Source organism: Neoarius graeffei, chromosome 7 (genome assembly GCF_027579695.1).
Source record: "Neoarius graeffei isolate fNeoGra1 chromosome 7, fNeoGra1.pri, whole genome shotgun sequence".
Lineage (NCBI taxonomy): Eukaryota > Metazoa > Chordata > Actinopteri > Siluriformes > Ariidae > Neoarius > Neoarius graeffei.
In genome coordinates, this window is record NC_083575.1 from 66,553,727 (window position 1) to 66,578,686 (window position 24,960).

Here is a 24,960-nt window from a genome sequence, read left to right on the forward strand (position 1 = left end):
AATTCCTCCTCTGCATTTAACCCATCTGAAACAGTGAGCATGCACACACGCACACACACACACCCAGAGCAGTGGGCAGCTATGCTACAGCACCCAGGCAGTTGGAGGTTAGGTGCCTTGCTCAAGGGCACTTTAGCCATGATACAAAGTGCTGTTCATTCACTCAACTCCCCTCACATTTTTCCTGCCAGTCCCAGGAATCAAACTGGCGACCTTTTGGGCCCAAGGCTGCTTCTCTAACCTTCAGGCCATGGCTACCCCCTCAGGCCCCTCATACCAATTGTCAGATGCCATACTAATTGTCATAACCCATCTGAAGCAGTGAAAATGCATGCACATGCTCAGAGCGAGAGAGAGTATGAGAGAGAAAGTAATGCCCTGCGATTGGTTTTTAGAATTAGAAGCCTTTATTTGATGGCTCTGTGTAACAAAGGTAAACGGCTTTCTAGTGTGCCATTAAGGTCATGGCTGGATATCCGGTTTCAGTGCAAATAGTTGTGGCCAGGTAAGCCTATTTTTTAGTAATATCATACTTTTTAAAATGGATAAGTTGTTATAAAGTTTTATTTTTAATTTAAATGTGCAGAGGGCACATCAGGGCACTTGCCGTGATCTGCAAACAGCATTTATTTTTGGGTTTTGTTTGATTTTAAGATGGTTCTACAGGTTACTGAATTACAGTGTGCTCGTTTTTTTTCTCCTGATTTACTTTTTGGGAACAAATGACCACATATTGAAATCTAGTTTTTTTTTTTCCACCTGAAGTTGGTTAGTTGTTTTTAGAAGTTGCTGAAGATGTGATAAGTGTTATTTAGGCCTTGATAGATAAAAACATAGAACTGAAGTAGGGTGTACTTTCTTTTTCCCCATGACTATAAATGTTACAGGACTGAGTAAGAAGCCATCACTTACATCACCATTTCTTGGAGGTATAGTAAGCTCAAGGTATCCATGTGGGATGTAAGTTTGGCTGTAATCAAACCGACTGCGGCGTAAAAACTGCTTCCTTGTGGCAGAGAAGGCACCATCACAGCCCACTATGAGGTCTGCCTGGATCTCCTTTTCAGTACCATCAGGCCTGCGACAAGTTGCCAACATAGCATATCAATATCAGATTCTCCGAAATTATATTAATTACACAGAGTAAATGTATGTGAAAATGTGGTAACATGAATTTATGACAACATTTTTGCATGAGTGCAGTGTCTCAGGGAAACTGTGGGCATCTTTTTAAACAAAACAGCTTTATGTGAAATGTGAAAATGAGAAGATGGGTAAATAATCTGTTTACCCAAGGAAGGTCATGTTCCCTGTTTCTGGACTCCAGTCAAGCAGTTTATGGTTAAAGTTCAGTTGTGTGTTTGGATATGCTTCAGCCGCTGGAATCAGAGAATATTTGTTTAAAAAAAAAATCAATAAAAATTGTTTCACATGATGGTACAATTCAACAAACGTCTCAGTAACACACCCTTGCGTCATTGTGTACAAGTTTTACAAACTTTACAAAAATCACATAACAATACATCTAACACTAAACCAGATTGCTCATATTTACTGTAAGTACTGATATCCTTTGAAAATACATGAACCTGAATACATAACCCCAAAATACTGCAGGTACCCCAGTAATTACACCAGTAAAAGAGATATGATGCATGTGAGATTACCTGTTAGCAGCTCCTTATTGAGGTTGGTTCTGCCTACAGAAAGGATGTACTGAAAAGAAACAATATGACATTTAAGAAAAATAATAATAATGAAAACAAGAGATGGTTCATTTCTCCATAATAAAGATGATGGCATAGCAAACAGAATGGGGATAGCAAAACATTGCAATGACAAAAAATATTTCCGAATGAATGTAATAAATGCTGCCAGAGTACAAACTTTATTTCCATGTTCCAGTTTTTTCTTGTGCCTTTGATTTAATAACAATATTAAATGTGTGAGAAGTCAAGCAAACGTGAATACAAATTGACCAAGACTGACTGTAATATTAATAAATTTTTGTTTTTCATAATCATTTGTTGACATGAAATGACAAAATCTCCAATTAAACAGACCACATACTGTATTTATGACATGCCTCAATGAAAGCGGTCCCTAATAACTTCAAAAGAGTGGGAGTTTCTCGTGTTCTTTACTTTTACACAGAGTGAACTTTATCCTGTGTAGACAAAAACACTTTGCCTAATGTACCGTGTCTCAATACAGAACCTATTATTCAAAGCAGGAGTGCAAAACTTACACTTCAGTCATTTGTCTGCTTATGAACACCGGATTCAACTCAGTAATTAATTACCAGGGTTTGTGTGTTTTGTTAAAGCAGACAGAAATCACTAAATTTGTTGGACTCCAGCTCTGCAAAACCCAAAATGTGCACCTTTGGTTTAAACATTCACAGTCCAGGCTGAAAAAAGAATGTGAACCTTAGTTTAATGATTTTTTCCCCCTAAAAGCTAACTGTACTCAGGTATTCTAATCAACAAGAGAAGACTGGAGTTGTGAGTCGCAGTTCCTTGCTTTATTAAATGCACCTTTTTCCTCAAGAAAGAGGTCAGTCATGCTCTAATTAAAATAAAATCATAAAGATGCATAAATCTGTGCTGTGACAAAGTAATGTTGATACTGGCCTACCTGACCTTTCTTTCCATATGGTATGGGAGAACGTTTTCCATTCACACTGTGGATCATACGAGCATGCATTGGGATGCCATTGGACACAATCTGTATTTGACAGACAGCAAAACACTGAACCCAATGCATATCTGGGCAATTTTTCAAATTTTAATCTAACAAATATGGATTTAAACAATTTTAGCTGACCTCATATAAACTAAATTTAGTTCATCTTAAATTCAGAGAATGGCACATAAACACAATAAATGAGAAAATAAATTATGGAGGAAAAAGAAAACAAACTGCGGCTGTCCAAAAGTACTTCCTCCACTGGTGAGGACTAGATGCTCAACTTATTGTCCAGCGTCTCCAACTTTTTACACACACATGCAAAAAATAAATAAATTAATAATAATAATAATAATAATAATAAAAAAGTTGGGGGGCGGCACGGTGGTGTAGTGGTTAGCGCTGTCGCCTCACAGCAAGAAGGTCCGGGTTCGAGCCCCGTGGCCGGCGAGGGCCTTTCTGTGCGGAGTTTGCATGTTCTCCCCGTGTCCGTGTGGGTTTCCTCTGGGTGCTCCGGTTTCCCCCACAGTCCAAAGACATGCAGGTTAGGTTAACTGGTGACTCTAAATTGACCGTAAGTGTGAATAGTTGTCTGTGTCTATATGTCAGCCCTGTGATGACCTGGCGACTTGTCCAGGGTGTACCCCGCCTTTCGCCCGTAGTCAGCTGGGATAGGCTCCAGCTTGCCTGCGACCCTGTAGAACAGGATAAAGCGGCTAGAGATAATGAGATGAGATGAAAAAGTTGGGACGCCGTGTAAAATAAATAAAGAAAAACAGAATGCAATGATTTGCAAATCTTATAATTCACAATAGAAAAATGTAGTGCATATATATATATCCATCCATCCATCCATCCATCCATCATCTGTAGGGTCCCAGGCAAGCTGGAGCCTATCCCAGCTGACTATGAGCGAGAGGTGGGGTACACCCTGGACAAGTCACCAGATCATCGCAGGGCCAACACATAGAGACAAACGACCATTCACACCTACGGTCAATTTAGATCCACCAATTAGTCTAACCCAGGGGTGTATCACCCGCGGGGGATGCGTACGTTTCATCCCCCCCACTTTTGTTGAAACACAATTTCATCCCCCGCACTTTTGTCAGATTAAAATGACATCATTATTAAAATTATACAGCTACTATAAAATGTGTAACAAGGAAGTAAACTATTGCCATAACGTTAGACAAAAAACAGCCACGCAACGGACTCAAAACAGTTTTTCTCACCCGACCAATCAGCCCCTTCGCAGTAAACGTCATTCATACGTAAGAGGAAATTGCGCGCGCAGCCTGGACTCAAAAAAGACTCAGCGACGGTAGAGACGAGAAGAAATATTTGGAAGAAATGCCTAGTTGTTGTGTTGTCGGGTGTCAGAATCGTAGCAGTGATGGGTTAAAATGTACAGAATTCCAGCAGGATCTCACCCATTCCAAAATAATCGCCAACGTCTATGGCTACAAGCCATCAAATGTGTAGACTGGGATGAAAGCACTATGCGCGGGTTTGCAGCAACCACTTTATCACAGGTAAGATCAGGCTATTTATTAAATCTTTCTTTTTTATTCTTTCTAGTCTTCGTTTATTGATGTAGCAAAATACTTTGGTAACGTTTGTCTGATTAGCTGGGTCATAGTTACACAATGCAATGAATATTGTTAGCATGTTAACTTAGCTTTGCATGCAATTTTGTTTGTAAGAGAGGTCTCGCTTGACTCAAGCAGTCCAGATTTTGTGCCATCATTATTTGTGTATGCCGAAAATCACAATTTTAAAGCAAGGATGGAAAGGTAAGATTGTGTGCCCTCACTCTAAAAGCCAACTTACACTGACTGCTCTAACCTAGCTCCCGCCCCGTTCAGTTTCATTTCTGGTCTCTGCCTCTCGCTTTTTACGCAGCTCTGATTTCTCTTAGCTGCACTCTTTACACTATCATTCCTTTCATTCCATTACCTCCTGCAAATTGCTGTTTAGTGTTGGTATTTGCTGTTGTAGCTAAAGCCACATTGCCATCACGTCACTGGCATAATTTGATTAAAACAATTTCAGTGTAAAACACGTTCTGTACATGCCCGCACATAACATAATCATATGCGTCTAAAGACTTGTAGGCACGAAGTTTTTCGTGGGTGTACACTGAAGTCTTGTCGATAAGGTACGAGTATATATCTGGCCATTGTATACCAGGGAACTTACTAACATCGTCCGTCCACTCTTTAATTAAATACGGATCCGGTAGGCGATGTGTAGCCTGGGCCCGCCCATCCTAAGCGTGACGCAACACGAGGGCCTGTTGCGAGCTTAGTCTGGCCAGGCAAGCCATCTACAGCTCTTCCAAGCTCCAGAAAAATCGGGAGCCAATCAACTTTGAGCATCTCCAACGGCCCTGGGTAGAGGTGTGTTCAAGGCAGTGACGTAGTAGAACTGCGACCGGAAGCCATAGATTGTTTACAGAATCATGCTGTATTGAAAGCATTCAACGGGAAGTTTTCATTGAAAACGGAGCAAAGAGCAGCCCTGGAGGTATTTATTGAAAAGAAGGACGTTTTCGCCTTGCTCCCGACCGGCTTCGGTAAGAGTTTAATCTACCAGTTAGCCCCGCTAGTAGCCAAATGAATGGGGCTCAGCGAGAATCTTATCGTCGCGTCACATACGTCAGAGGAAAGAGTGATGTGATTGGTTTAAGCTTCATCACAGCCTTTTCTGGCTTTGACCAGTAGCAAACTGAGGCATTTCAGGGAGGCGGGTCAACCACGGGCTCTGGGAAACGGTTGGGCTGAATATCTTGGCCAAACCAATAGCTCGTAGAGCTTTGAAGTCGCGTTAGCCAGACTAGGCGATGTCCACTTGTTAGAGTTAACTTATTTTTGTAGCATTCTCGATCTTGTAACGACAATTCTTTTGCATAATCTGACAGCTCATAATGCCGGTCTATGGGCAGCGCCATTGTTTCTGAGTCCAGGCTGCGCGCGCATCCTAGCAACGGTCGGTTTGTTTACAAACATGCGAAGGGGTGAAAGCGCTCAATAATACAGTATCTGTCTGCAGAGCCAACACCAGTTTTACCGCTCCTGATTCACCGTTCCAGGTTTGACGTCGCATGCGGTGCTTACTGTGCCTGGCTCTGCAGACAGACCCTTCTCAAAGCGCTTGCGATGCCGTCGTTTAAACAGTTGTCCCAGGCGCCATGCCCTAAAAGATTGTGTTAATTTCCATAGGACTATTAATGCTGTCCTCTTTTGTCGTGCAATATTGACAAGGATGCAGAAAAGGAAAAGGCAGGGGACGATTGACTCCTTTTTCAAGAAGACCCAAGTAAGTTGACTATATTACCCCTTGCTCCTCCTACTCAAGCGAGTAGGATGCTTCTTTGCTTTGCTCCTGCTTTCTTAATCTTTATTTCTATACTTTACTTTCTCATTGAATTTCCACTATTTTTTTTCTTTTTTTTTCTCATTTTATTTTTCATCTTTATAAGCTTTTAATTTTAATTTAGTTTCCACTTCTTTTTTTTTTTAAATGCCAGGGAGCAAAAAATCCTGCAGAAAATGCATGGAATTAGAACAGAGGATTTCTATTCTGGAATCAAAGATTAATGCTCTGCCAAAGACAGACGAATTAAAAGCGATATCTCAGGAAAGGAGTACAGAAACAGTGGCTGAGAATGCAGAGACTGCACTCCGACAGACTGAGGACATTGCAGATCAAGTGGAAGAATCCATAACTCAAGCTTTGCAAAATGTGAGTACTGAAAACTGGCAAATGATGGGTGCTAAGCCCAAAAACAAAAACAGAAGAGTAATTACTTCAACACCAGCTCGTTCTACAAATTACAATAGGATCTACAATCCTATGGAAAATCCACAGCCCATAAGGCTTCAGAACAAATTTGAATGCCTCAGGGATGTGGAAGAGGATTTGTCAAGCGGACAAACACATAGTAAAAAGAGATCACACCAAGATCGAAGAGCTGTGAGAAGAGGCAAAAAGCAGCTCGTAACACCACCTGATCCCACAACCCTTGTTCTTGGTGATTCCACTGTAAGACAATTAAAAGGTTATGAGATGATTATTTGTTGTCTTCCAAATGCATCCATCTCTGACACCAAAGACAGCATTTTGAAACTCATGTCCGAGCATAAAACTATTAAACATATTGTTGTGCATGTGGGAGCAAATGATGTTTTCAGAGAACAGCTGTTTGTCCAAGATGATTTCAGAAAACTTTTTTCTGAGCTCTATAAGATTGGAATTCAATCTTTTATCAGTGGCCCACTCCCAGCGAGAGGAAGTTTTGCTTTTTCTCGACTCTTCAGTCTTAACACCTGGCTTGGAAAAACTTGTTCTTCATTTGGTATGAACTTCATAGACAATTTTAATCTTTTTTGGAATCGTAGAGAATTTTACAAGCCAAATAGCACTGAACTCAGCTGGATTGGAGCCAAAGTCTTAGCAGACCACTACAAACTTGCAATCTTTTCTCAGCCAGCACCGAGGAAAACAGTTGATAAGATGTCGCAGACTGACATAGTTACAAAGCCTAAACAATCATCTTTGCAATCATCTTTGCTGTCATGTCATATCATCAGAAATATGTCATTATGTTATGATTTACACACACACATACATCTGAACATTCCATCAGAACAGTGATGTAATTAAAATGTGACTTGCTCACACACACACATACATAGACACAGATATCAAAATGATGTCACACACACCCATAGACACACACATGCACACATTCATGCACACACACACAGATATCAAACAAGTGATGTCATTTACACACAGATAGCACTCGTATATAATAACCCTCTGTATTCTTGTCTAATTGAGGGGGAACTTGTGAATAAAGATGTGAACTACATTGGGGTTCCTGTCTTTCTTTGCGACTAACCCCCCCAGACGTCTGGGTGAGACGAGGGCGGGGGTCCCGAGAAGTAATTTGACCGTATCCGACTGGGTGAACCCCAACATAGCGAGTAAATTTTTCTTTCGTAGGAAAAATCCTTCTTTGTTAGCGTGTAAGGCTCTAATCCCAGTGAGTGGTTTTTCTAGCCACTTCTTTTGAGTGTACTTCTTGGTTTTAATAACTTGCTTGTTTGCTGTACACAAATATGGCAAAAAGTTCTTGTGTTAATGGACCAGACTCCACTTTTGGATCATTAATCCCTTTTGACTGAGAATGCCCTGCATGCATGGTTTTATATGTTGGCTTCTCGCACATCCATACAGTTTTAAACACAATACCTGCAATTAAACAGTTTGTTTTTATTGCCTTTATTTTAAGTCAAGTTTGTTTGTATAGCGCTTTTAACAATAGACATTGTCCCAAAGCAGCTTTACAGAATCTGAATAACCCAAGACATGAGCCAATTTTATCCCTAATCTATCCCCAATGAGCAAGCCCATGGCGACGGTGGCAAGGAAAAACTCCCCCAGACGACACGAGGAAGAAACCTCGAGAGGAACTAGACCTAAAAGGGAACCAATCCTCACCTGGACAACAACAGACAACATGACTATAACATTAACAGTTTTACAGGGTTCCTGCGGGGTCTAAAAAAGTCTAAAATTCAGAAAGTTAAATTTTAGGCCTTAAAATGTCTAAAAAACACACATATTTTCATCCCAGGTCTAAAATTTCATTTATCCAAGTCTAAAATTCTTACATCCGCTCAGTCCGTTCCTAGAAGTGCCTGCAAAACATTAATAAAAAATGTGCCGGTTGCGTTGTTGTCTGCCTGCTAAAAAACTTCAATCACCGGTGATCGCAGCAAGTATGCAACGGTCCAGTTTGTCCACTACGCCTACCATAGTTCTACCTTCTAAGTTTCCGCCGAGTTTATGCAGTCTGTGGCAGTCAGAGAAGGTTAGCGGTTGTGTTGGCAGTGCGATGAAGAGTGTGGATAGCGTGTCGAATAATAGTGAGTAAAGAGGTTCACATACTTTTGCCACTCACAGATATGTAATACTGGATCATTTTCCTCAATAAATAAATGACCAAGTATAATATTTTTGTCTGATTTGTTTAACTGGGTTCTCTTTATCTACTTTTCGGACTTATGTGAAAATCTGATGTTTTAGGTCATATTTATGCAGAAATATAGAAAATTCTAAAGGGTTCACAAACTTTCAAGCACCGCCGTAAGTATGAAAAACGAGAATGTTCTGCGAGCAATAGGCTGAAGCACAGTATCGCTAAAAGGAGCTGTGTTGGGCTGGAACGGTTGGTTAAATAGCCGCTCACATTAGCGCGGAGAGCTTTCACACCAAGGGTGCCCAATTTGGGGCCCGGGGGCCAAGTTTGGCCCATGTTCCGTTTTTTTTTGGCCCGCCTCATTTTTCCCATCTGTGCCCGCCCATCAGTGCCAGGTCTGTGCCAGCCGCTGGGAATTTCTGTCCCAACGGCTCTGAAGAGTTGCCTGCAGCTCACTTTCTGACCACAGTTTTATAAGGGGGACAAGGGGGCGCTGTTGAGTTGCTGGCTCTTCTGCCTGTCAGCAGGCTCATGACACAAGCGAAGAGCAGAGGTTACAATGGAGCGCTGTGTTAGGCAGTGGCACACGGATAAAAGAAAATTCAAATATAGTTGGCAAGATTATTTTTTTTCACGGAAATCGATTCCTCGGCAGTGTGCCTTATCTGTAGACAGAGAGTGGCAGTTTTGAAAGAATACAACATCCGTAGACATTATGAAACAAAACATTTAACTCAGTTTGCGAAATACAGTGGTGAAATAAGAAAGCAGAAGGCTAGCAAACTGTTAGCCAGGCTCAGTGCCCAACAACGCACATTACTGCAGCCGTCATCTGCTCAAGAAAATGCAACTAAGGCCAGCTAAGATCAGCGCAATGATAGCGAAATCTGGGAGATCTTTGTCATGTGGAGAGTTTGTTAAAAGTTGCCTGACTGTGGCTGCAGAGACTGTGTCCCCGAGCCAGACACGGGCCTTTTCGCAAATTAGTTTATCATGGAACACAGTTACCCGCCGCATCGAGGACATGGCTGAGGATCTCAGAGAACAAATCGTTGGTAAAGCATCCAGATTTACGGCCTTTTCTATTGCTTGCGATGAGAGCACCGACATATGTGACTATGCACAATTGATGGCGTTTTTGCGCGGAGTCAGTGAGGATTTTGAAGTGACACAGGAGCTGGCTGGCCTTGAGACACTTTCAGGTACAACACGAGGGAAATGGTGTGTTGTGTTCTATATTGCTCAGTTCACATTGTCCAATTCCATACCTAATACTCAATCTAATTTCACATTCAGTCTAAAGTAAATTCTCTCTGGTTTCATAAGTTGGGCAATCCAGCTGGTTTCAAATGGCTTAAAAGGCACAGTGTTACAAGGGCATGTATTATTGCTCAATTCACATTTTAGTTAATTTTTAAATAGAATTGTATATTTGGTTGTCCTGGACCTTATCCAACTGTTTTCAACTTGTTCAAGCTACCAAAGCACTTTTTGTAATATTGAGGTATTTCACTCACTTGACCAAGTCATGTGATGCTGCCATTTTGGACGGCATGGCTCGAATCAGTTTGAATGCGAGGAAGGCGACAAACGAAAAACATAAAAGAAAAAGGAGCGAGATGCAGAAAACACCTTCACTATCCAGCGACATAGGGCATTTACAGGGCGAGCAGAGGGAGAGGTATTTGCAAAAATTGAGGTTAGCAGGCTTAGAGAACGACGTTTACCTGCTTCCACCAGGATTGTTCACTGACAGCTAAGATTTGTTCACACTTTCATATACTTTCGATCCTCAGGATAAACAAAATGTTATTAAATGTCATTGAAATAACTTCTTAGTCTGTTGAGACATGGCCCGTTATAAGTTTCTCCTTTACTGTATTTACTAGTTTACTGAGCGCGCTCCGGGGCTGGCTGGCGCTAGCTAGCTAGCGCGCTCCGGGGCTGGCTGGCGCTAGCTAGCTAGCTAGCGCGCTCTGGGGCTGGCTGGCGCTAGCTAGCTAGCTGGCTGGTGCTAGCTAGCTAGCTAGCGTGCTCCGGGGCTGGCTGGCGCTAGCTAGCTAGCTGGCTGGCTGGCGCTAGCTAGCGCGCTCCGGGGCTGGCTGGCTGGCTGGCTGGCTGGCGCTAGCTAGCTAGCGCACTCCGGGGCGGGCTGGCTGGCTGGTGCTAGCTAGCTAGTGCGCTCCGGGGCTGGCTGGCTGGCTGGCGCTAGCTAGCTAGCGCGCTCCGGGGCTGGCTGGCTCAGTAAACTAGTAAATACAGTAAAGGAAAAACTTGAGACTGAAAGGTTTTAACAGTCATCCAAATGACTGAATGTAAACATTGCTACAGTAACATACTAGGTACTATGATGTTGACATTAGCTAGCTTGCCGTTCAAAATGGTGGACACCGGGGCGTCACGTGACCCTGTGACGTCAGGTGAAAAACCTCAATAGTCTGAAATGTTGCTTTCCTTTCAAATATGTTTCTACCTCTTAAAATAAGCCATGTGGATGTTCTGTCATCTTCTGAAATTAATAAAGGTAGGCCTACTATAAATATAAAAAATATGTGTTTAATTGCTTTAAACATTTACATTTGAGTTTAATGATCTTAGCCTATATAAAAATGACACGTTTCAATAAAATGTAAGGTAACATAATGTGGACGTTCGTTTTTTTGGCCCGCGGCCCACCCACAGAATTAATTTTTGGCCCATTGTAGAGAAGAATTTGGACACCCTTGCTGTAGACAATCTTAGCATGCACATTACATGTCGTCAACGTTACCATGACAACATGGAGCGCATGAGTCCAGTCAGCGTATTCAGCTTTCTAACAGTGCTCTTTTTTTTTTAAAAATATATTATTCTCTCCCCAATGGTGTGTCTTTCCTGGCTTTATTATTTAGTATTTATTAATTTTGCATTCATATTTTGCAATGATTTTACACCTCTGTCTCAAATGGCCCCTGTTTGCTCCGCTACTGCTTAAAAACCTGCTGTCTCCCTTGTATACCTCTCGCAAGGTATGACTTTACCAATGAAATCAATCGCTGCCGCCTTGCGTGAGTTTGCTGTGTAACTGGAAGCAAGTGTGCTACGGGGCTACTATGTATGTTTTAACTATTAGTTTTAAAAGATGTGTATGCATTTTTACTGTTAATATGATTGAAATGGTTGCTACAGCAAGTGGAGGTCTGCGATGCTGTGGTTTGCAGCATGGGGTTCACATGAGCAATCAAGAAAGTCATCATCTGACAACAGTGCATTATATAATAACGCTGTTTTATTACCAGAACACCACTAACCGAAAGTTTAAATGAGTTCTGTTGCAGTTAGGGGAAAAAAACAAACCCCTACAGACTGCATTTACTGCACAAATGCCCTTTATCACTCTATTGTCTTGTACTTTTGTTGCTATGTGACATAATGTACTAATGTTGTACTAATGTTGCCATATGACATAAATAAGCACACAATCAGTTTGTATCCCTGATAGTCAGTTTACCAATACAAATTACTTTGTTTTGAGAATTGAACTCGATTGTCTGTCTTTTTTTGGGAAGGGCGGGGGTAGGGCAGGTTGTAATGCTTCGTGTTGGTCTAAAAAAATTTTCATAATGGTCTTAAAAAGTCTAAAAAAGGTCTAAAATTGAACTTACTGAATCCTGCAAGAACCCTGTTTTAACATGAAGTCAGTTTTATTGATGTTATAACTGTTCATTGATGGAAACTTGAGTGCAAAACTGTTCATGACAACCGCAGTCCCAAAGTTAGCAAGCCAACTGTAGTCCTCAGCCACAAAAACATTACTGTAAGTGTCCAGAGTGTCTTCCAAGTGTGACTTCCAACTGTACATATGGGGCCATCCTCCACAGGAGCGATGTGATGAGAATCCAACCAGACATAGGGCATTCAGGATGGATCAGGCAGGTCCGAGGAGCAGAAGAGGTCAGCACCTCGATCCCAGGATTGACATGTAACTCAGAGGGACAGATTTTTTTTTTTGGGGGGGGGGAGAAAACACAGGTTGTTAGGTATGCCCAGTGTCACCTGAATAAGTAGGTACAGTATACATTTTGCGCTGAGTACAAGCAGGGACTCCGGCAAAACTAACTCTGACAGCATAACTAAAAGGATAGAGCCAGAAGGTAACACAGGCATGAAGCATAAAGCAGCCAGCCACTACACCATCAACAAACTCGAGTGAGCAAGTGAGTGGGGACTGACAGCATCCATACATCCCAGTTTACCAAAACACTCTGTCTGAGGACCCTCCAGATCTACACCTTTACCTCATAAACACCATTAACAAAAGGCTTGACTAAACAAGATATGTTTTCAGCCTAGACTTAAATGCTGAGACTGTGTCTGATTCCCGAACAGTACTTGGAAGGCTGTTCGATAACTGTGGGGCTTTGTAAGAAAAGGCTCTGCCCCCTGATGTAGCCTTCACTATACAAGGTACCAGCAGATAGCCTGCACCTTTTTGATCCAAGTAGGTGTGGCGGGTCATAAAGGACCAGAAGTTCACTCAGGTACTGTGGTGAGACCATTCAGTGCTTTGAATGTCAATAGTAGTACTTTATAATCAATACGAAATTTGATTGGGAGCCAATGCAGTGTGGATAAGACAGGGGTGATGTGGTCATATTTTCTAGTGCTAGTAAGGACTCTTGCTGCTGCATTTTGAACTAACTGGAGCTTGTTTATGAATGAATGAATGAATGAATGAATGAACCCTTTATCATCACTGTTACCAGTGAAATTGACCATCAACCTGTCCTTACAGAGGGGGAACAGGACAGGAAGACAGGGATAAAAGAAAAAGAAACACAGTAGTAACATGAGGAAAGATGAGGAAAAAAGAACCCCCCCCCCCCCACAATGTCCTATCAGGAGTACAGTGTGGGAGCATTTAAAAACCTCCGCACAAGCACACAATAACACAAGTACACTTTAAAACATGGGACTTGAGGGGGGGAAGGAGGGGGCAATCAGGGGTGGGGGGAAGGGGTAAGGGGGTAGGAGAGGAGGTAGAGGTAACCCAGCGCAAGCAAGCAGCCGTCCGCTCCTGCAGCCATGCAAGCGGCGCTGGTCACGCACCCACTTGTCACACTGGGGTTGAAAAACGGCGACCGCAGAAAATTGGGGAAGGAATGCGAAGAATGCGAGAGTGTCTCCCAGCAGTGACCTTCTGGGGGAAATGTTGTCCCAGCAACGGCCTTGATCGAGGCCGGTGCTGTTCAGGGAGCCGAATGTCGATAAGATAGAGATTGTTTGGTCTTTCGAACAGACGCAGTCTTTACACGTCCACACCACTCGTCCATATCTGTCCATTTCATCCATATCTGTCCATTTCTGTTCAATTCAATTCCATTTGGTCTCCGAAATACTTATTCCTTGCAAAGCCGAAAGCGTCTCCAAGATGACAACCCTGTTGTGGTTCAAGTTCTGCCACAGTCTGAGTGCCGACAGCTTTGCCCACTGCTCCAATCATATCGGGCAGCTTTGTGGGGCTTTGAACAGCTGTCACCGTTGTCTGATTTCCTCGATATACCAGGGCAATGCCTAATCCAATCAGCAAAAGTCTGGTAATCATGGTTCCGAATAGGTAGATATTGTAGTACACTCATGAAATGTATGCATAATTCACCTTCATAACTGTGTTTGTTACAGCATTGCCATGCAGGTTTTGCTCAGCTGTTTGTTACAGCATTATCATGCAGGTTTTGCTCAGCTCTTTGTTAAGCACTTGTTTATAAAATCACCGTCTGGGGGGAACAAGATGGCGTCGTAGAGTGAGCAGCACTGTTCGGCAGCTCCAGTGGCTATCTTTATCTTTTTTTTTATATAAATACATGTTTGTATAAAAGACATACGAAATAACTGCGAGGGAGGTACCCTAATATGAACCTAGACACTTATTTTGGACAAAAATCGACTATGGACAAAAAATTGATGAAAAAAAACGAAGAATACTCCTGCGAAATCTAGCCTGAGAGGTGAGCAAATGACGGCAAGCACTATGGAACCTAGCATTGTCCAGGCTTTGGATAATTTATCAGATAATCTCACGAAAGCTATCGACACGAAAATCTCCACCGTACTAGATGCCATTAAAGAACAGACCTCACAAATTCAAGCTGTTGCCACACGCATCGAAGAGGCTGAAAAACGAATCCTCGATGCTGAGGAAGTGGCCATAGCCTCAGAAGCTAGGATAGCATCACTTGAAAAGCAGGTTCGTGATATGCTTGAACATGTCGATGACTTGGATAATCGGGGTCGCAGGTGTAATGTGCGTGTCGTTGGCTTACCAGAGGATTCAGAAGGGAAAGATCCAGTGAAATTTTTAGAAACATGGATTCCCGAACACCTCCAAATGACGACGAAAGGCAACCGCGTAAAGCTTGACCAAGCTCACAGATCCATCGCACCAAAACCCGGCCCGAATCAGCATCCAAGGCCACTGATTTTGAAGTTCCACAACTTTTGAGACAAACAGCGAGTAATGGAGGCGGCAAGGCGGCTAGGTTCCCGTGATCAAGATGGCTCTACATCCAGGGAGCCCAAGATCTCCTTTTTCAACGACTTCTCGGCTGAAGTGGTACGGAGGCGCAGGGTATTTGATGATCAAAGACACGACTGAAGAAACTTAACGTGGCATATGCGTTGCTCTATCCGGCTACTTTGAGGGTGACATTGGATGGAAAACAGACGAGATTCAACTCTCCTAAAGATGCCGCATTACTTGTACAGTCGCTGGAGGAGGGACGCAGAGGTAACGTTAGGTCGAGCCAGAGCAATGAGTCTGAGGATGATAAAGTGGACACTGATTAGCCTGGTAAATTTGTAAGTAGTACCTCCCTGCTTAACGTTAACGAAAACTCGTATATTTTATTTGTCTAGCCACTGTGAGTGTGCTGAAATGTTTTTTTTTTCTTCTTGGGTGTTTTTTTTTTTACTATTCTTATTGAGGGTTCTTTTGTTGTTGTGTAGGCTAAAAGCACCTCAATAGTGGCTTTACTTATGGTGAGAGATGAGGATTGGATGGCAAGCTATTTAAGCTGGCCGAGGATGACGTTTAGAGTTCCCTGCAGGTTAGGTAGCAGGGATATCCCCCGTGAACTTTTAAGTTGGACTTGTTTTTCTTTGTTACACTATCAGCAGTGTTTCTCTCTTGGCTCAGTGAATGCATTATGTTTGTTTGTTTGTTTGTTTGTTTGTTTGTTTGTTTGTTTTATGACACATGCTCAGTATAGGTTATTATTTGTGTAAGCTTATGGTTAAAGTCAGACAATATGTCAAATGATAAATTGCGCCTCTGTACATGGAACATAAAAGGGGTTCATAATCCTGTTAAAAGAAGAAAAATTTTGACCTTTTTGAAAAGAGGTAATATTGATATTGCTCTCTTACAAGAAACGCACTTAAATGATGAAGAACATTTAAAACTGCAGCGGGGAAGTTTTGCACAAGTTTTCTTCTCTTCATTCACTTCAAGGAGTAGAGGGGTAGCTATATTGGTAAAGAAGAACTTACAATTTTCAGTACTGGATTGTGTTAAAGGGCGGCACGGTGGTGTAGTGGTTAGCGCTGTCGCCTCACAGCAAGAAGGTCCTGGGTTCGAGCCCCGGGGCTGGCGAGGGCCTTTCTGTGTGGAGTTTGCATGTTCTCCCCGTGTCCGCGTGGGTTTCCTCCGGGTGCTCCGGTTTCCCCCACAGTCCAAAGACATGCAGGTTAGGTTAACTGGTGACTCTAAATTGACCGTAGGTGTGAATGTGAGTGTGAATGGTTGTCTGTGTCTATGTGTCAGCCCTGTGATGACCTGGCGACTTGTCCAGGGTGTACCCCGCCTTTCGCCCGTAGTCAGCTGGGATAGGCTCCAGCTTGCCTGCGACCCTGTAGAAGGATAAAGCGGCTAGAGATAATGAGATGAGATGAGATGGGATTGTGTTAAAGATAAATGTGGCCGATATGTTATTGTTAAGGGTGTTATACAGGGCGTGACCATCTCTATTTTGAATGTATACTATCCTCCTGCTCACCCTTCGGACTTCATAACAAAAGTGTTTTTGGGGTTTTCTGCTATTCAGTCAGATATTGCCATTGTAGGTGGGGATTTTAATTGTTTATTAAACCCAATGATGGACAGGCTCCCCCCTAAAGCTATGCCTCTCTCACCACAAACTAAAGCTCTCAGTGCAATTTGTGAGGAACTTGGATATGTAGATGTTTGGAGAGCTCTTCATACTACTGATAAAGCATATACTTTTTTTTCTGCTCCCCATGGCTGTCATACTAGAATTGATTACTTTTTTCTATCAAGGCTCTCTTTGCACAGAGCTCTGTCCTGCTCTATTGGCAGCATCTTGATTTCTGATCATGCTAAAGTGGTTTTGGATCTCTCCATTAAAGGAGTGAATAGTAGGGTGAGATGCTGGAGACTGAATACATCTATTTTGAAGGATCAAACATTTCTTGATTACTTCACTACGGAATTTGGGTATTTTTTGACTACTAATTCCCAGTCCACAGATAACTCAGCTTTACTTTGGGAAACTACTAAAGTGTTTGCTAGAGGGTTAATTATTGCTTTTTCAGCCAGTAAAAGAAAACAAAAAAGGGAGAAGCAAAATAAGTTAATGGTGGAACTCAAAACTAAAGAAGAGGCTTATGTAGCATCCCTATCCCCTGTTATTGTGGCAGAAATAAATGCAATAAAAATAACCTTAGATAATCTTCTAACACAAGATGAAGAGATCAAAATTCGATTTATTAGACAAAGGATGTATGAACATGGGGACAAACCTGGAAAGTATCTGGCTTATCTCACCAAGAAGAGAGCGGAGTCACAAATCATTGCAGCCCTTGTTGATGCACAGGGCAATCTCATATATGAGAATAAGCTTATTAATGACACTTAAGATATTTTACCATAATCTTTACACTTCAGAGCAACCATGTGGTGTATCTGTATTGATGGATAATTTTTTTGCTCCATTGGAAATGCCCACTGTATCACCAGAGGATAAGCTTATTCTTAACTCCCCTGTTTCCAGAGAAGAGGTGATTAATGCTATAAAAGTACTACAGAATGGGAAAGCCCCAGGACCTGATGGGTTCTGTGTTGAATTCTATAAAGAATTCTCTGGCTTATTAGTGGATCCATTGGTTAGCATGTTTAATGATGCATTCTCAAAAAACGAATTGCCCCAGACATTAAGAGAGGCAAATATCTCTCTCATTCTTAAAAAAGGGAAATGTCCAGAGGCATGTGGCTCCTATAGGCCCATATCCCTTCCAAATGTTGACAGAAAGATTTTGGCAAAAGTTCTGGCCACACGCCTTGAGGGTTTATTACCAAAGATCATAAAGGAGGATCAAACCGGATTTATTAAGGGACGAAACTCTTCTAACAATGTCAGGCGTCTTCTGAATATCATTCAAGTTTTTAAAAGATGGCAGATTGATGGTTTGGTGCTTTCTCTGGATGCAGAGAAAGCGTTTGACCGAGTTGAATGGTCTTATTTATTTTACTGTTTAGACAAATTTGATTTGGGAGATAATTTTATTAGATGGGTTAAGGTCCTATATGATAACCCTCAAGCAGCTATTCTAGCTAATGGTATCAGGTCTGGCAACTTTTCTGTATTTAGAGGTACTAGACAGGGTTGTCCCCTGTCCCCCCTTCTTTTTGCCTTGGTCATAGAGCCATTGGCAGAGGCCATAAGGACAACACCTTCTATTCATGGTTTAAAAATAGACAAGATAGACCATAAGAAGTCTTTATGCAGATGATGTCTTGATCTATGTTGCAAACCCGGAAACATCAATACCCATATTACTCAATGTTATTGACTTGTTTAGTAAATTTTCTGGATATAAGATTAATCTGACAAAATCAGAAGCCATGTCACTTGGGAGTCTTGAGTCAGTTCCTAATGTGCTGCTGCCTTTCCCCTTCAAGTGGTCCCCAGGGGGCTTTACATATCTAGGTATATTCATAACCCCTGAATTTCAACAAATGTACAAAGCCAACTTTGTCCCACTATTTGAGAAGGTGAGACAAGATCTGGAACGTTGGAGTTCATTACCAATCTCCTGGCTAGGACGCATTGCTATGATCAAAATGAATACTTTGCCTAGATTACTGTATATCCTATCCAAATGATTCCAATTTTGTTTTCAAATGCAGTTGTGAAAAAGCTAAATGGCTGGCTTAGTGCATTCATTTGGAGCAAACGCAAACCCAAACTAAAGATGACTACCTTGCAGATGCCGCATTCTGAAGGTGGGCTAGATTTACCGAACTTTAGAAAATATCACATATGTGCCCATATGCGATATATTTATGACTGGTTCTTTGTCGACAACGGGTCTGTCTGGTTAGATGTGGAAACTTCTCTATCTAAATACCCATTAAGGGACTTGTTGTTCATCAAAAACTTTAAAACAATTAACTCTGTGATAATATTATCACCCTCAATACAATTAAGGCATGGCGACTAGCCCGTAGGCTTGAAGGAAGGTCAAAACTAACATCAATTTACACCCCCATCTTGAACAATCCTGATTTCCAACCAGGATTGATGGATGCTGGCTTTAAGCTTTGGAGTGGCTATGGCATATATATGTTAAATGATCTATTCTCTAATAAGACGATAATGTCATTTAGTCAACTGGTTGAGAAATACAATATTCCCAGACAGCATTTTTTCCGTTATTTACAGATAAGACACTATATATTACAAAGTACAACTCTCACTGATAACTGTGAAACATCTCCCCTGGAGAGAGTGCTGTTTGGAACATATGGGATGATGTCTATTAGACTACTTTATGGAGCTCTGCGCACACTACCAGCTGTAGGCCTACAGGAGCTTAGAGAAAAATGGGAGACTGAGCTCTCTGTTACAATAAGAGATAATGAATGGCATGATATGTGGACCTATGCTAAAGCAATTTCAGTTTGTAACCGGGTTAAATCAATACAGTTCAAGATTTTACATAGAATGCACATATCTCCTAACCGCAGACATATGTTTAATCACACTTTGTCACCAATGTGCCTCAAATGTAAAACAGAGATTGGTACTTTAACTCATTGCCTATGGTCATGTCATAAACTGTAGAGCTATTGGTCAGATGTTGTAATGGAAATGGAAAAGATACTGGGTGTGAGGGTAGAAATGGAACCTATGTCTCTTATTATGGGTCTTCCAGGCAGATTTGTGATGTCAAGGAATCAGAGACTTTACTGTATTCTAACATACGCAGCTAGAAAAAATATTCTATTGCAATGGATCAGTGATAAGGTGCCTATTATTAAGGGTTGGCATGATGTATTGTTTGGCATGGTACCTCTAGAATATCTTACATGTGTAATACACTCAAAGTCAAACCAGTTCTTTAAGGTTTGGGAACCATATCTGAATTTTTTAGACCCGGATGTGTCTGATATTATGTTACAAGGATTTTTTGAAAGGTAATAGGAAATTGCTTGATGCTGTGTAACTGTCATAACTATGTTTTTGTAATAATTATTGTTTTGTGCATGTAGCTGAGCCGTGTTGTGGTTGTGTGTTATGTTTATATTTGTGTGTCTTTTCTAAAGTGAAAACCAATAAACATATTTCTAAAAAAAAAATAAATAAATTCACCGTCTTGAATGTTGTGCTTCCGATAATAGTTGCGGTCCCTTTAAGGAACCTGGTTATGTTTTGACACGCTGCTTTTCTGTTCATGCGCAGCGCCATGTTTGAGATATACGTAGTGTTAATAAAAACGACTCACGGCTCTGAGTCTGAAATGTGAGAAGTTGTCAGTTTTCTCATTACAAATGCAACTTCAACACTGGTGACCCCGACGTATCCAGAACGACATGGCCGCCAACGCTGTGTCTCTAAAGCTCCCCGAATTCTGGGAATCTTCGGCGTCAGCGTGGTTCGCACAGACTGAGGCACAGTTCGCCTTGCGTGAGATCACCGCCGATGACACTAAATATTACTACGTGGTGTCTGCCCTCAGGAGTTCTACTGCATCGAGAGTGGTGAGCCTTCTTAAACGTCCTCCTGCAGAAAGGAAATATGATACACTGCAGGAACATTTACTTAAAACGTTCGAGCTGTCTGATGCTGAGAGGGCCAGCAGGCTTTTCTCCCTTCAAGGGCTGGGTGACAGCAAGCCCTCCGAACTCATGGACAGAATGCTCGATCTGCTCGGTGAACACAAACCGGATTTTCTTTTCCTGCACCTTTTCCTGCACCAACTGCCTACTCAAGTGAGGGCTGCTTTAGCCAACACTGCCATCACTGATTGCCGAGAACTGGCGGCAGAGGCTGACAAATTTTTCCTGGCTAGTCAGCAGCACTGCGCAGCCGCCCTTCCTGCAGGTGCAGTGCCAGAAACGCCAAATGACCACATGCTCGCCGCAGCAGCAACCCCTCATCGGCAGCAGTCTTCAGGTTTATGTTTCTACCATGCCAAGTTTGGCCCCAAGGCTAAACGATGCCGTTCTCCGTGCAGCTTCAGTGGAGTGGGAAACGCCAAAGCCGGCGCCCACTAGTGGCCGTGAGTGTCGGCCATGCTGGCAGGCTGCTCTTCATCCGCGACTCCATCTCCGGCCGACGATTCCTCTGCGACACAGGGGCACAGTGGAGTCTACTACCTGCCTCACAGTTGGACGTGGTGGCTGACACTCACGGCCCCCCCATGGAAGCCGCCAATGGCAGCCCCATTCGCACATACGGCACTAGACACGTTGAACTGTGTTTTGGAGGCCAACGATTTAGCTGAGACTTTGTTACTGCCAAGGTTGCTGTTCCCCTCCTAGGGTCAGATTTTTTGTGTGCATATGGACTGTTGGTGGATGTGAAAAACCACCGCTTGATCGACGCCGTCACTTTTTGTTCTTATGCATGCACGCTCAGTGACTCTGACTCCATACATCTCTCTAGCATGCTGTCTCTCACGGACAGTTTCCAGCGGCTGCTCGCAGAGTTTCCAGCACTCACGCAGCCCACCTTTTCTGCCACTACTGCCAAACACGGTGTGGGGCACCACATCGCCACCACTGGTCCGCCTGTGTATGCCCGCGCGCGACGCCTCGAGCCGACCAAGCTTGCTGTGGCAAAGGCGGAGTTCGAGGCCATGGAGCGCCTAGGGATTGTTCGTCGCTCCAACAGTCCTTGGGCCTCTCCCCTGCACCTCGTCCCCAAACCTGGGGATGGCTGGCGGCCTTGTGGAGACTACCGATGACTCAACGACGTGACAACGCCTGACCGCTACCCAGTTCCACACATACAGGATGTGTCAGCTCACCTGGCTGGCAAGGTCATTTTTTTGAAGGTGGACCTAATCAGAGGATACCATCAGGTGCCCGTACGCCCCCTTGACATCCCGAAAACAGCAGTGATCATGCCATTTGGTTTGTTTGAGTACTTGCGCACACCGTTCGGGCTCAAGAATGCAGCTCAAACTTTCCAACAGCTCATGGACTCAGTGTTACGGGATCTCCCCTTCGTTTTCGTATACCTTGACGACATTCTCGTGGCAAGTTCATCGCTTTCTGAACACCTGTCACACCTTCGCGCACTGTTCGAGTCACTCAGCGAGCATAGACTCATCATCAATACAGCAAAGTGCCAGTTCGGGCTCTCCACCATAGACTTTCTGGGACACTGAGTCACAAGGGACGGGCTCGTCCCTCTTCCATTAAAGGTGGAGGCCGTCGCCGCTTTCCCACGCCCAGTCACAGTCAAAGCCCTACAGGAGTTTCTGGGCATGGTGAACTTTTACCATCATTTTCTCCCCAGGGCCGCCCAAATCATGCGACCCTTGTATGAGGCCCTGAAAGGCGGCAAGCCTAAGCATGCTGTGAACTGGACCCCGGACAGAGGTAAGGCCTTTGTTGACACTAAAGCGGCCCTGGCTAAGGCTGCCATGCTGGCCCATCCTGCCGCCTCTGCCCCAATCACATTTACCACAGATGCCTCGGACTACGCGGTGGGTGCGGTTTATGAACAGTGGGTTGGTCACACCTGGCAGCCTCTTGCTTTTTTCAGCAGGCAATTGCGCCCCAGTGAACGGAAGTATAGCACCTTCGGCCGGGAGTTGCTTGGTGTGTACCTCGCCATCCGACACTTTCGTTCAATGCTGGAGGGGCTCCGGTTCACCGTTTTTGTGGACCACAAGCCACTGACTTTTGCCATGTCCGAAGTCACTGAGCCATGGTCTGGCCAGCAACAGCGGCAGCTGACTTACATTTTCGAGTTCACAACAGACATTGCACACGTTGCTGGAAAAAGCAACCATGTCGCAGACTGCCTCTCCCGTGCTGTTGCAGGGGCAGTCCACCTTGGCCTGGACTACAGCAGCATGGCAGCGAAGCAGGCCACAGACCCGGACGTGCAGGCTCTCCGGTCATCCGCTACGGGACTGCGACTGCGGGAGGTATCATTTAATGATGCTGGCACCACCCTGCTTTGCAACATCTCCATGGGCCCTCCTAGGCCTGTCATCCCTGCAAAGTGGAGGCGGCCTATTTTTGATGCCATACATGGTCTTTCACACCCAGGGACCAAGGCCTCACAACGGCTGGTGGCAGCCAAGTTTGTGTGGCATGGACTTAAAAAGGATGTGAGGGATTGGGCGAACACCTGCGTGGAGTGCCAACGTGCCAAAGTCCACCGACACACCAAAGCTCCACTACAACAGTTTGAGGTACCGGAACGACGTTTCGACCATGTGAACATTGACCTGGTCGGCCCACTGCCTCCCTCACAGGGTTACACTCATTTGCTGACTATGGTCGACAGGACCACGTGGTGGGCAGAAGCTGTTCCACTGTCATCCATAACATCGGCTGACGTAGCACGGGCATTTATTGGCACTTGGGTATCCCATTTCGGCACCTCCTCAGACATTTCCTCAGACCGCAGCGTACAGTTTACGTCTGAACTTTGGAATGCGGTCGCTGAAAGCTTGGGAGTTAAACTCCACCGCACCACAGCCTACCACCCCCAGAGTAATGGCCTCTGTGAGTGTTTTCACAGATCAATGAAAGCCTCCCTGCGTGCCAGTCTGAAGGACAGCTCCTGGGTTGACAAACTCCCATGGGTCATGCTGGGCATCAGGACAGCGCCAAAGGAAGACCTCCAGTCCTCCTCGGCAGAGCTGGTCTATGGTCAGCCACTGCACATCCCAGGGGATTTCGTCCCCAGCACCACGACCCCTTGGTCAGCCACACTCCAGCGTTCTTCCCTTTTGGACAATGCCAGGCTGTTCGCGCCGAAGCCTACCTCCTGTCATGGTTTGCCGAACTCTCATGTCCCCAGTGGTCTTCAGTCAGCTGCCTATGTTTTCATTCGCGTTGATGGTCACAGAGGACCACTCCGCCCACCTTACGAAGGCCCTTTCCATGTTGTGGAGGCAGGGGACAAGCACTTTGTGGTAGACATTGGGGGCAAACCGGAGAGTGTGTCCGTGGATAGTCTTAAACCAGCTCACCTGGATCTAGCCAAGCCAGTCGAGCTGGCCCAACCCCCAAAACGAGGATGACCTGTGGCTAGGCCCCCAGTTCCCGATCCTCTGCCATGCCACGTGGGGACACTGCGGACGGCCACTCAGGAGCCGATTCCGTGTTCCCCCATTCGGCGGAGCTGCTGTGGACGGTTGATTCGTCCCCCACATCGTTAATTTTTTTTTTAAATGTTTCTATTAGGGTGAATTCTGGGGGGACGTGTGTAGTGCACTCATGAATGTATGCATAATTCACCTTCACAACTGTGTTTGTTACAGCATTGCCATGCAGGTTTTGCTCAGCTGTTTGTTACAGCATTGTCATGCAGGTTTTGCTCAGCTTTTTGTTAAGCACTTGTTTATAAATTCACCATCTTGAATGTTGTGCTTCCGATAATAGTTGCGGTCCCTTTAGGCTGCTGGGCCATAGAACGCTACACGTTCACGTGAAGAACCGGACCCTGGGCCATTAAACTTCATGCTTGGATGTTCACGTGTTGCGTCTGTTCTACTTTGACCGAGTAACCAACAATATGGACTCTTCGGATGACGACGATTGCCTCATTCTGCTTTTACTGAGACAGAGGAAGAGAAAAAGGAACAGAATTTGGAGCCGAGAACACTTCCTTCTGAGAGAAACCCGTGGTGAATTTCACCGAACATTCTATAATCTGCTTGACAATCCCGATGAAGAACTATTTTTCAATTATACCATTCAATTATATTTTTTCTGAAGTTTTCCCCTGAAAGCATAGAGTTATCTCCCTAGACCC

At 43.8% G+C, this 24,960-nt stretch overlaps 2 protein-coding genes across 4 annotated transcripts in view; one reads left to right on the top strand and one right to left on the bottom strand.

Moving 5' to 3' along the window:
* LOC132889594 (kynurenine 3-monooxygenase) overlaps nucleotides 1-2,959 on the bottom strand; it is a 28,872-nt gene extending 25,913 nt beyond the window's left edge. Inside the window, exons 1-4 of the mRNA XM_060926261.1 lie at nucleotides 2,638-2,959; nucleotides 1,668-1,716; nucleotides 1,292-1,379; nucleotides 913-1,078 (exon numbers count right to left, since the gene is read on the bottom strand). Coding sequence (XP_060782244.1) covers nucleotides 913-1,078; nucleotides 1,292-1,379; nucleotides 1,668-1,716; nucleotides 2,638-2,766 — 432 coding nt within the window. The 5' untranslated portion in view covers nucleotides 2,767-2,959. The remainder of the gene's footprint in view (nucleotides 1-912; nucleotides 1,079-1,291; nucleotides 1,380-1,667; nucleotides 1,717-2,637) is intronic.
* A 6,262-nt stretch (nucleotides 2,960-9,221) lies between these two features.
* LOC132889596 (phenazine biosynthesis-like domain-containing protein 1) overlaps nucleotides 9,222-24,960 on the top strand; it is an 86,812-nt gene continuing 71,073 nt past the window's right edge. For 2 of the 3 annotated variants that reach the window (XM_060926262.1, XM_060926263.1), the window contains exon 1: nucleotides 9,222-9,882. In XM_060926262.1, the coding sequence (XP_060782245.1) occupies nucleotides 9,525-9,882 (358 nt within the window). In that variant the 5' untranslated portion in view covers nucleotides 9,222-9,524. The remainder of the gene's footprint in view (nucleotides 9,883-24,960) is intronic. The other variant, XM_060926265.1, reaches the window with a different exon arrangement.